Genomic DNA, 12,803 nt, shown 5'->3' with positions numbered 1-12,803 from the left:
CGTGGCAGGGATATTGTATTTATCTCCGTGTGGTTTTCTCCTAACTGTTGTAATAAAACCCAAAGAAAAGCAGTGGCATAACATATAAAATCAATCTGTCTGCGGAGTCTATTACCCAACACAATGGCAAATATGTACCATTCTTTTTCCCTGCCTTTCAGTTTTTATTCCTCTGCTCAGGTAAATCCAATATGCATTTTGAATGGTGTCTGGAATTTATTTTCATGGTTTGGTAGTCCGTGTGTGGCTGATGTAATGTGGATTGGGGCTGGCGAGAACTGTGGCAGCCATTCGTGGTGACCTTTTTATTGGAAGAAATGTCATGCCATAGTATGTTGCCATTATCTTGACAGTCAAAAGAAAAATCTATCTGCCTTCCTATGTATTATGAAAAAGGTTCACAAACTGTACCATGGAGTGGAAAAGAAAATGATATCTCAATACAGAAAATGCAAATGACATCACCGACGTTCCTCAGCTGATTATTGATTTGGGGAAGAATTGCTAATTAATTTCATCCAGAGGAAAAATGCCCAAGTTTTTAATAACATCTTGTGGTGAACTACTTATCTGTAAATGATATTTATGATATCTTAAACCTTTAAATTTCTTTTAAAAAAAGAATGACAAAAACATTTTAGCAACACGTGATCATTTGAGAAATGCCATGGAGGAATAATTCACAAGATGTCAAAGTTGCACTCTTCACTGTGATTATCCACATAAAGCTTCTAGATTTCTGGTGCCAGTGTCACAAAATAACTTAAATTCCAAAAGATAATCAAAACTTTTAGACCAAAATTTAAGTTACCCTAGATAAATTAGAAACAGATAAAAAATGTTTTAAACCAGGAAATGAATTACTTTATTGTAACATGTTGACACATATCCCCGAGTGCTCTTCACTTCTACCAGACAGTCTGAGTGGCATCTTGAACATTCTTCTAACCCCATGTCATAGGCCCGATTGCCATAAACAACATGGGGTCTTAGTGTATCGACCCAACTCTGTGGGGACTTTTGCTGACTGCAATCAGCTTAACTGAATGACACACCTGACATTAATAAGTAGAGTACAGAAAAGTCTGTGATAGTACAAGTACGTTGGAAACAGTTTGAGGTGTGTCGATTAAATAAGCTGATTGCACTTGCCCAGAGTCCCTAAAGAGTTGGGTCAATCCAAGTAGATCAATGGTATCTTTATGGGAATGGGATCTTAAAGAAAGAACAAGCTGACTACACCAAAGATATCCATCTTTCTTTGAAAAAGGTCTACCATACTAACTCATGTTGCCATTAAAGAGGATGTCAATCCATGTCAGCTGATTGTAAGCCCTCTCTCCTCCTCTCTCTCTCTCTCTATCTCCCTCCCTCCCTTGCTCTAAAGTGTTTTTGCAGCATAGCTGCATATGGTCTTAGGTTTATTTGCCCATGATGTTATTTAATTGCTGAAAGTTTGTTGTTATATCTTCAGATATGCCAATATGCCAATATCTGACTTAGAGACAGACAGATTGATTTATTGACTGGTGGACTGACAGTTTAACTAGACAGACTGACAAACGGGTTGATATAACCACCTTCTCATATAACAATAAAAATTTTTGATATTATCCTAAGTGCGGACTGCAGTGAATTGGAAAAATATTTCCTTGCAACATTTAGTATGACAAAACTTAAATTTCACACATATAAACTATAATACAACAGCCAGATAGACTGACAGACTACAATATGATTGTAAAATACATGTAGGGCGAACTTTCTTGTGAATTGATTTTTTCCTTTCATCATCCAATCTGACAAAAACATACATGTTCACATTTATTTTTTAACGATCTTCTACCCATGACGGACAGGATAATTTTGATCACCTGTTGGAGGATCAAAATGTGTGTATTCCTTAAAACAGACAGACAGACAGACAGACAGACAGACACATGTATCCCTCTTAATGTGACAGACAGTCTGACCTAGCCCATTTATCAGAACCTAGCAATTTTCTGACCACTGGTTCAGTGCCCTTCTCAGACAGCTTGACCTCTGCTGGTCCCCAGTGACCTCTTGTGGTCAGTAGTGGTCAGTTTCATCCATACAGCCAGACTGGACCATGGTGAGAAGTAGGTGTGATTAATTATGTACCTTAGGTGCAGACTCATTGGTGTCAGTTTGTCTGTCTGTCTGTCTGTCTGTTTTAAGGAATACACACATTTTGATCCCCCATTTGTAATGTTCCTAAGTAAAGACCCCCTCCCCCTCCATAAACCTGCTGAACATCAGTTTTTACACCTCCAATCATGTGGCCCCCTTTTTTGCGATGGATGCATCGTAGTTATGAAGGCCCCTGTTAACCTGTTGAAAATCAGAGAGTAACATTTAATACTTAAGAAGCAGTAATCTTGGACTGTTAAACTTGTTGAAAGCACGCTGTAGGCATTGTCTTCCTTTAAAAAGGTTGGGTAAGTTAACTAAAAAAGTGACGCATCTTTGTATAGATGTTGGGTCCCAATCATCATGAAATGCACTAGCCCTTTTCATAAACTTGTCGACTATTAAAAGCATGTCAGATCCACCCTGGCAGCGCTAAGTGTAAACAGGCCTGGCGGTGAACAGACTGGCAAAGGTCAGCTGAGAGCACAGATCTGAGGTGTTATGTAACCCAGCGACCCTGTGCTATAACTGAATCAGACAGTCTGACCTGGAGTTCACCAGACAGGAAAAAAGCCACACTGGTCACTGGCTATATGGTTGCATTAGAAAAGCCATCCACTGCCTGCGGGAGTTAAATAGGACCCATAGGTATGACCTTGTGCAAAGTTCAACCCAGAGTTCTTTGGTCTTATTATTTAGAAAGAGGGGGGAAAAAAGCTGCTGGTCATATTTTATTGATTTTAAAGCATGCTGGGATTGCCAGCTGCTATCTGAATATTTGGTGCATACAAACGGGTATGTACTATTAATTTTTTTTTTTTTTTTAGACTAAAACTCATGTCTATGATTTCTGTTTCTCACTATCAGCCTTATAACTGCAGTTTAATTATCCTAATTATGTGACTTTGAAATAAAATCATGATTTAGAAATGATGTATAAATTTTTGACTTTTGGATGTTTTTTTTTTTTCTGTTGCTCTTTTATAATCATGATGGAGTAATGTTAAACGAAAATGAAAAGATAATGATTGATTATATATATATAATCCAGCATTTTGATTTTTGTATGGCATAAATTCAGACATTTAGCTAAAATTTAGGGGCCGTAGCGATAGTCCGAAGGTTCAATAGTCCGAAGGTTCATTGGTCCGAATGTTCACTATAGAACCTTCGGACCAATGAACCCTTGATTAAAAAATCGATAAAAATGCTACCACTTTTCGGACCAATGAACCTTCGGACCAATGAACCTTCGGACTATCGAGACGCCCCCAAAATTTAGATATAAACATATATCAGTCACAGCTGTAATTGTGATATATATGATGATCTACTGCTCACTTTGATATAAGATATTAATGAAGCAATTTATATTAACGCATTAACCTGCATGTCAGGTTCTTCCTTTTTCCAAGAAATTGGAAATTTTTTTTTTGCACACTTAATATGAATATATGTATTTACATGTGGAATTTTCTTTTCATCTCTGATGTTAGTAATGTTGCCATGTTTTTAAAGTGTTTTTCAAATTTATGGTTAGGGAAATGTGTTCCAGTAGAACTGAATAGATAGAAATGGGTCATTGTTTTGATATGATGAGCTCATTAACATTTCGCATTTTTGGATAACATTTCAAATTGGGGCCGTAGCGATAGTCCTAAGGTTCATTGGTCCGAATGTTCACTATAGAACCTTCGGACCAATGAATCCTTGATTAAAAAATCTATGAAAATGTTACCACTTTTCGGACCAATGAACCTTCGGACCAATGAACCTTCGGACTATCGAGACGCCCCCTTCAAATTTATTGTACAAGAAATTGCACTGCGTCTGCTCTTGTTTCAGTGTTACATTTATGTCTCTGCATTGAGGGTTTGGCTGTAATAAACATTAGAAAAGACCAATTTCAAAGAAACCTAAATGTTGAAATGCCTATAGCAACCTTGGCATTTACATGCACAAAGTAAATTTGAACTAACCTAAAAACAGCAAGTTGCTTATTCTGCAGTTTAAATTAGATATCATACACTGTTTCCACATTACTGCCTTTACATGGCACAATTATTTAAAAAAGCATTTATATATCTGTGGATTGTGTAGCAGGGGAAAAAATGACAACAACTAGTCACCAAACATTGAAAAGGCATGTTAAAAAACTTGTTTACTTGCTGAGTTTTGTGCCCTTTTTTATAATACACTGTCTGCCCTATCCCTTTGCCTGTCAGTGGAAGAAGAAAAAAAAAAGAGCTTGTCTACATTCTGGAATAATATATGCAACAGTATTTTAGGGGAAAGTTGTATATATGATAGGCTAGTTGTACTTATGTGCATGTACAAAAGGGTTATTCAATGGAACTTTTCAAACGTCACTAGCTCGCTAATTGGTAAATAATTTTTTGCACCTCTACCCCATTCGAATTAACGAGCATTAAAAGTAATGTCATGTTCTGTTTTGGGGTTCAGGAATGCATTACTGAACTGCGTTGTTTTTAATACTGCCGAAACAGGAGCAAGGGGCTGTGATTCACAAAGCAGGTGCTCTCTCTCTCTCTCTCTCTCAATAGAAGTTGATGTAATATGGTATATACTTATTTTAAATTGAGCAGAAATTGCTGTAACATAATTTAATGTCCATCTGAGCTTGAAATACTTTCTATCTGTACTTTTCTTTCTAATCTGGGCGACTGTTATGAAAAAAACAGCTGTGGAATTATCTACAAACAAGTTGGATTGTCAGTTTTAATGAAAATGGACAGAGCAGTTGTTGAATGGGCAGAGCTTTTGAGTCATAATCTAAGTTGTGTGTGCTGGTGTAGCCTAAAAGTAAGCAGTTTTCTTTATAAGTAAATTGCTTTGATGTCATGCCTGGTTAGAAAACAGGCTGTAAAGATAAGAATGTAAATGGCTATATGAAATGGGTTGTAATTTTTTTTTTTTTTTTTTAGTTTTTCCCCACTTTCCCATTTAAAATATTCACAAGCACAAATTCTCTCTCTCTACCCCCCCCCCCCCCCCCCCCCCACCAGAGTGGGCAGTCAGTGCACTGTTTGACCCTTGTGCTTGATCACTGTACTGTTGCTAGGCAACTATGGGTAATTTATTCCCTGAGACATCTCTAGTCCATTCCAGACAGACAGTCTTCTTCAATTATTGTGTGCCTGAACAAACCTTCAAGTAACCCTTACCTTCTTTGAAAGCTGGTCTCTGAAATTCTTTATTATCGCTAGCAAATGAATGTTTGTGTTTGTGCTATACAAGTTAAGTAGTGAGTGCAATTATTTGTGGAAATGTATATACAGTGTGTCCAAATTGACCATTTTGTCTCTCTACAAAACCGATTCTGACTGTAGGGAGTTAGAAGTGTCAGTTTCCAGGAAAGAACTTAATCTGTCTGGGTCAGAGGAATACCAGGAATCTTGGCTGCTTATCGTTGTAATTTTTTATCGGAATATTGGATTCCCTTAATTCTTAGGAATTGCTGCTTGCGTGCAGACATTGGTTATTGAAAGGAAGGGCATGTTCACATAAAGACTAAGGTAGACCAGAAATATGGTGAAATTACATCACCAAAAGGCCTAGGCAAATGGGAAACCCCATGGTAAGAAACCAAGCATTCCTGTAATGGTCTAAGTTGACCAAGTTGTGAACACTGCTGAGAGGTGCCTGGGGAGGGGCCGGGGGGGGGGGGGGCAGGATGAAAATAAAGGTGAACATGGAAGAGTCAAACTAGCAAAGGGTTATGCCAGATTTGAAATATCTCCTGGGTTTGAGAAACAAAGGAGTTTTCAAGCAAAATTTGTCTGAACAAAAATCTAGATTGATAGCCCTGAGGTATGATAAATAAATGAACATTCATCATTCCATTTTTGTAACACTGGTAATAACGGAATCCCATGAAATAAAACCCTATCCCTGCAATCTCACCCATGCTTCCAGGTGTAGTGCATAAGGGTCATTCACCTCCTGAGAAGTGCAACCATCCCTGGCTGCATATGATATCAAAGTACAGCAGGTTGTACTTACATCATTTACCCTCTTATTTATACACACATAGCTTGTGTTGTCAGAAGCTGCTGCAGTAGTGGAAAGTTTTCTGACAGCCAGGCTTGTACATGTATTAGTGTGTGGAAGGCATTTATTAACATCCACTCTTTTTATTTCTGCAGGTAATGTATGTGCCTCCAATCCCATCAACCCCTCCCAGTCGCTTTGAGCGTGAGATAGCAATGCAACGGGAACGACAAATTCGATATCAGTCTGTACAGATGGATATGGATATGGAGCTCCCACCCTCCATCCCGATCTCTGAAGATGGCGAGGAGGGCTATGTGACTAGCCGGAGACTGTTACAAATCTCTGCCTGTAATCCCAGTAAGGAGCTGGAGAGAGAGTGCTTCCGCCCTCCCCCAAATAAGACAATCTTTGACGGTGAAAGCCCTCCGCCGTACCGATCACATTCAGCTGGACTGCTAGAGTGGCAGCAACGAAGGAAAGCACCGTCGACATCATCGTCGTCTTCATCATCCATGGTGGGGCGTTTGGTGCGAGACTGTAATAGCACCCCAACTGTTGTGCGCTGTAATAGCTTATCGTGTCAAATGCATAGCAATCTTAGAGACAGGGAACTTGTGCAGAGACCCTGTAGTTGTACTAGTGCTAGTGCTGGAGGAGGAGGAGGAGAGCACTCACGACACACAAGTGGGAGTAGCAGCGGAAGTAGAAATGACTTACCCCCAGAATACAGTGAAGTTATTGCTAATTTAGAAGCATATTCTGACTCCTCCTTGACGAATGATTCGTCGCTGACCTCGTCTTCGGGGGCACCACTGACATCAAATGGGGGGACAACAAGAAGCAACTTGTGATGCAGTCACGCACGAGCCATTTAGTTTTTTCTAAGTGGATAAAAAGCCAGCCAATAGGAGTGCTCTCTGGCATCCTAAGATTTGTTTTATAATTTTGGCAATTTTTTTTGCTATCTCTTGCTGTGGTTTAGTTACCACAGCTAAGAGAAATTGGCAAAGTACAGTAGAATGTTGTCCTCTTGCTCAATGTGTTCATGTGACCTACAATAGGTCAAGGTCACTCCAATGTGGCTGTTCCTGCCATGGTTACAGCTGTCACAGTTACAAAGTTAAACAGCAGTGGAGCAAGGCAGGGTGCAGGACAACCGACCGACCGGTGATACTTTTCCCAAGTTGAAGGCAGTGGTGTTGTTGTATATAATGCAAGACAGGCCATACACTGCCAGCAGAGGGCCCTCTCTGTCTGTATTCATCCAAGAAAGGCCTTGCACCATGCCCAGCTTGAAAAAGATTAAAAAAACTAAAAACAAAACAAAAAAATTTAAGTAACCACAAGATCTCATTGACATTTTATTTCTTCCAAATTGCACATGTGTAGCACTTGTGCTGTTGTATTATTATTATTATTATTTGTTCTTTCTCCTATAAGCTATATGGAAGGGGGGATATATAATGACTGCATATTGTGGCTTGTGAGATTACGGCCCCTTACCAACAGGACAGACAACTTTAATGGGAATGCTCAGATCTAATCACTGATAACGAAACTGGACTAGTTGCAGGAAATCAGAAACAGACCAACATTAACCAAGCGAACCTTCTGACCTTTTGGTTCCTAATGTAAAGAAGATGCTACCATGCATAAGCTAAGTGAAAGCACTCTGCAGATTGAAGTGACTGGCAGGGGTCAGAGAACCATTAAAAATGTCTGGACTGGGCTGGAAGGGGAGCAGTGGCCGAAGCCCAATACTTAACTGGACTGGGTCAGTCCCAAAATGATGTCAGACTGACTGTCAGTCCGCCGGTCAGTCCTTAATCCTCTTAGTGCCACAAGCAATGTCTGTCTGTAAATGTGCCCCATTATTATTTTTTAGGCAGTAGCAAATTAAAAAGGACTGTCTATTGAAGTTTATATATAAATATATATATTATTATAATTATTATTATATTCCACTTGTTTTACAATACAGTGTCTTGTGAGTTCGTTCCTATTGTCATTATATTATTATTATTAATTATTGCATTGTGTGTGTGTGGATGACAGGGCAGATGCTCTGGGTGCAGCTGACAGATGGGATTTCTTGGGTCTGTGCGTACTGGTACTGCTCTCATGTGCCATCACTCTACATTGACCAAAATTCATGAAAAGATGGAAGTAATAATTCTTAAGCCTGTAAGATCTCCCCCCTTCCTTATAAATGCTTCTTTCAATAAAGATGGTAAAAGCTGTATTGTTATACAAAATTACCCAAATTAAGTTTTTTTTTTTTTTTTTTTTTTTTTTTTTTTTTGTACACTGTGTTTACGGAATAAAGCATAGAGTCTAGCTGTTAATGTTTCTTCTTTTAAAAATTGTAATACCTACCAAGGTGGTTCTCTTGTGTGGGTAGATTTTTTCCTTTAAGATTTGTGATCCTAGAAATGAGCCATGTATTTTATTTCTTTTGGTATATTGATGGCCAAGGAGATTTCATCGGGGGGGGGGGGGGGGGGGGGGGGGGGGTCTTTTGGGAATTTGAGGAATTAACAATATTGCTGCCAACATGGGATAATGGAAACTTTTGTGTTGAGGTCGGTGTGTATTAAAGAGATGATAAACCGAATAGGCAATGTTAATTTTTTATTCATTTCTATTTGTATTTGATTTTCATTGATCATTCAGTTTTTTAATGTTAACTTTGTTATTTATTCTTTTAGTCACTTCTCAAGTCATTTCATTTCGGAAAATAAGATTGAATCTTCTTCTTTTTAAAGGTCAGAATGGCACTACACATGATTAGCATAACGTGGACTTCCTGTGTGATAGATATGAAATGTGGAGTGGAAATTTTGTGAGAGTTCTACCAGTACGGGCGTGTGGTAAGAGTGTGGTTCTGGTGGCATACGCCAAAACCCAAACATCATACATGCTCTAACAGGCCCAGTTATAGGAGTATTTACCGTGTAAAGCCTAGGTCCCAACTATGTTTTGGACACACGGTTTTTAGGTTCCTTGCGTCCGGCTAGGACATAGCTAGATCGCACGTAACGGCTGTTGATCATGTCAAAAAGTTTCTACATGCTGTTTGCGTCCTCCAAAAGTCGCATCATGGACGTGCTCCTCACGCACGAACTCCCACATTTTCCCCATTTTTTGGGCCGTAGACCACACGTAGCAGCCCGTACGTTCCGTTGGGACCTAGGCTTAACTCCTGTTACTGGCCTGTGGTATGAAGGCGCAACATATGGACCAGTTTTTGCTGGGATGAAATTTGCACAAAAAAATTTATCTGAAATTTATTTAGCTGAAAGAATTTTTGTCCATTCACCAAAAACAAATTGAGTAAACAAAATGAGTTTAATAATGCCACTGGTTCAATCTGAACAAGTTTTATTAAGGTTGTCTCTCAAGGTGGAAAGCTTGTTAGTGTGAACATTGACCTAGATATAATAACTAGGTCAGTGGCCTAGAAAATATATTTAGGTCATTGGTGTGAGCCAGCATGGACATACTGCGTATCTAGAATATGATCTCTTCCTTTAGCTGAAAAACCCCATCTTGTCAGCCTGGGTTGCAGTAAGTTTGTAAGGGGGCTATGCCGTAAGATATCACAGACCTGAACACAAACCCAAACACATACAATACAAACAGTCCAGTTTTTTATAAAGTTCGGTTGGAGGTTCTGTAAGAACCTTTTCTTCTTATTTCTCATGGTAATTTTGTTTGTAATCTGTGCAGCCTAGAAGTCATAACATGACATAGGTATTCCAAGCAGCTTCTAAACAGTACCAGACACACCAAGCCAAACCAGGACAGTGATGATTATTTCCCCTCACCCATTTGTGCACTGGCTTCTTTTCAATGGGAGCAAGTCTTCAACCAGATGAGTTTTTGTTTTTTTAAGAGAGAGTGGAAGAAAGACATTTAGCTGAATGGCTAAGATATTACTTTTTGGCACAAGTTGCCTCTCTCCCCCCCCCCCCCCCCCCCCCCCAAACACCACCAATTTTTATTACCAATCAATTACCAAAAATGTAAAATTGGTAAATATTTTTAGCCTAAAGTCATTTTGTCAGTGGTTCTATAATGAGTATCTTTGGGGCATTAACTGTAAAATGCAGACGATGATAATTTACAGGCGCGGAAGAAAAATGCCAAGTATGTTACAGGTACATAACTTACAAAACTACCCTACAACGATCATCGGCTGTGAATGAAATTTGGAAGAGACTTGGTGGTTCTTGTCAAGAAATGGAAGGTGTTATTAGTAAACACTGGGTGGAAATTGTAAATAAAATCTGTTTGGGTTGTTCCACCATCAAGATTCAGTTAAGCTCATTTGTAGTGCCCACACAAAAAGGATTCCGTGGAATTTGGCATTTATATATTCACAGACTGTACAGTAATGTTCTAATGCCAGCTTGCACTTTCTGAACTCTTTAAGAATCCTAGTTTCTGTTTGACATGTCATATTATGCCATTTGGTACTCTCACTTAAATTTCCTCCATTTTCCATTAAATCGGTCTCAGTCCAGTCTCAAATACATCAACTTCACCCCCCCCCCCCCTTTCAAAAAATAGAGAGAGAGGGAGGAGGGATCTAAATCTTGCAAGGAAATCCAAGTTCCACATGGCATCGTTGTAAGCTTTAATGCTGCACAGCACAGCTAAATATCTTCCTTTTTTTTTTTTAAACTCTTGAACGTATAACTGATAATGCCATCTGAATTCATACTGGAGAGACTTGCGCCATTGGGAAGAAGCATCTTTCTTGGTTTGGAAGCTGTACTATAACATTAATAAATGATAATAAGTTGACTTTGTTCTAATAATCTCAATGTTGCTGTCATGTACGATTGGCACTGGAGCCATTATGGTGGAATATCACAGTTCATCAAAATAAAAGCTTCAAATATTTTGTTGGTACTTTTTATTATTGAATTTGTGTATTTGGCATACCAAAGCTTTATTGTTAGAAAAACAAAAATGGTTACCCTGAATTTAAAGGGATAATAACTCTTCGTTTCGGCCAAAAAATCAATTTTCCTGGAGTAAACAACAATTTTCCCATACTTACCAATGGTAAATGAATCCATTTTTACATTCAAAGTTAGTCTCTGGTTTTTTTCTAAAAAGTTTGGTTTTTTGTTAAAATCTCTTAAGAGATTTTAACAGAGTATAGCCATCAATGGAGGTCATGTGGTCTAAAGACAAGCTCAGATATCAGAATAATAGCTGTAACTGCAGTTTTTGTGGTACAACAGAATATATTATATTTCTGTGAGTTATTCACAATGTTTTTATTGGGAAATATAGATCTCATACGAAGAGTTATTATCCCTTTAACCTCCTTCAACATTTAATCCAAATTCTAGCCATTTTAAAAATGTTCACTAAAGAAAAAGAAATCTGATGCTTGTAAGGGAGTTTCAGTTGCCATTTTAAAATAGTTGCCACAAAGTTCTTTATCTTTAAAACATTTACAGCTTCATACAAATTAATATTCTTGAAATTCTGTAGGAAGTATCAAAAACGTGAACGGGCAGTAAGGCCAATACATTGTGACTGATGGACGTAAAAGTCTTAAGTTTTTTTGTTTTTTTTTTCAATGCTTTTTCACATTTACACTCTGGTACATGCTCACTTAATCATTACTATTGGATGAATCCAAACCCTTAAATAAATCAAATTTCAAAGTCCTTGATAACTGCTTTTGATGTCTTTGCCATTTAGTTATCAAATATTGTTGTTATTGCACATAAAAGAAAAACACTTCAAATACCACGACATACATCCAGGACAAGGTGGCAAACAAAAAGTTTCATCGGTTTTATTTTATCAGTTTTCTAGGCACTATCCAGGGAACAAAACCTGGAGAACTGTACAATAAATTATTTGTGGAGAACCTAGAGTCAATAAGTTCTAAAAGGATGAAATGTACAATTGTTCTGGAAAATTCCATATGCTAGCTTTGTAAACCCTTGATGTCACAGTAGCTTGTACCTTCTTTTACGAAAAAAAAAATTGTGGGGAGGGGAAGATTTGATGTTATTCATTGAAAGTTTAAATAGCTGTCCCAGCAGGCAAACGACATTGATTCTACGTTGATTCAACGTTGATCCACCAAAATTAACGTCGATTCAACGGTGAATCAATGACATTTGTCTGCTGGGTGTGGTCACACGGAAAATTTCAAAGGGAAAATGGCATCCCCCCCCCCCCATTTACCAACCTTAGTAACACGGATCAAATACAGCTGACCCACTTGAAAGCTTGCCGTATAATCCCCCAATGGACACTGAATAGATTGTCCAAGGGGATTATACAGTAAGCTTTCAAGTGGGTCAGCCATGTTTGATTGGATTAGTCTGTGGATCAACTTTGGTTGTGAATGAGGTCTCAAATATTTTTGCTGCGTACAACTACCAGGTCTGTACTTTAAAGCCTGAAGTAGAATGGAAGTCTTGTGCACTTTTCAAAAAGGGGTTTTCACTTGATATTTGATAAAAAAAAAGACTGCATAAAAGCTATAATCTTTACCTTGAACAGTAATTTTCTTATATTTGCATTTATAGATTTTCTTCAGATTCTGTTTAAATATTGTCATTGTTGAAACAAACCAATGAAACAGAGAACTTTTGACTCGC

The 12,803-nt window shown here is 38.2% G+C and overlaps 1 protein-coding gene across 1 annotated transcript in view; it reads left to right on the top strand.

Moving 5' to 3' along the window:
• LOC106163655 (uncharacterized) overlaps nucleotides 1-11,074 on the top strand; it is a 54,257-nt gene extending 43,183 nt beyond the window's left edge. The window contains exon 6 of the mRNA XM_013541314.2: nucleotides 6,318-11,074. Coding sequence (XP_013396768.1) covers nucleotides 6,318-7,016 — 699 coding nt within the window. The 3' untranslated portion in view covers nucleotides 7,017-11,074. The remainder of the gene's footprint in view (nucleotides 1-6,317) is intronic.
• The last annotated feature ends 1,729 nt before the right edge of the window (nucleotides 11,075-12,803 follow it).

The sequence above is a fragment of the Lingula anatina genome, chromosome 4 (genome assembly GCF_051362555.1).
Source record: "Lingula anatina isolate TDL-2025a chromosome 4, LinAna3.0, whole genome shotgun sequence".
NCBI lineage: Eukaryota > Metazoa > Brachiopoda > Lingulata > Lingulida > Lingulidae > Lingula > Lingula anatina.
Note: the sequence above shows the minus strand (reverse complement) of the source record. Positions and strands in the feature narration are given on the sequence as shown.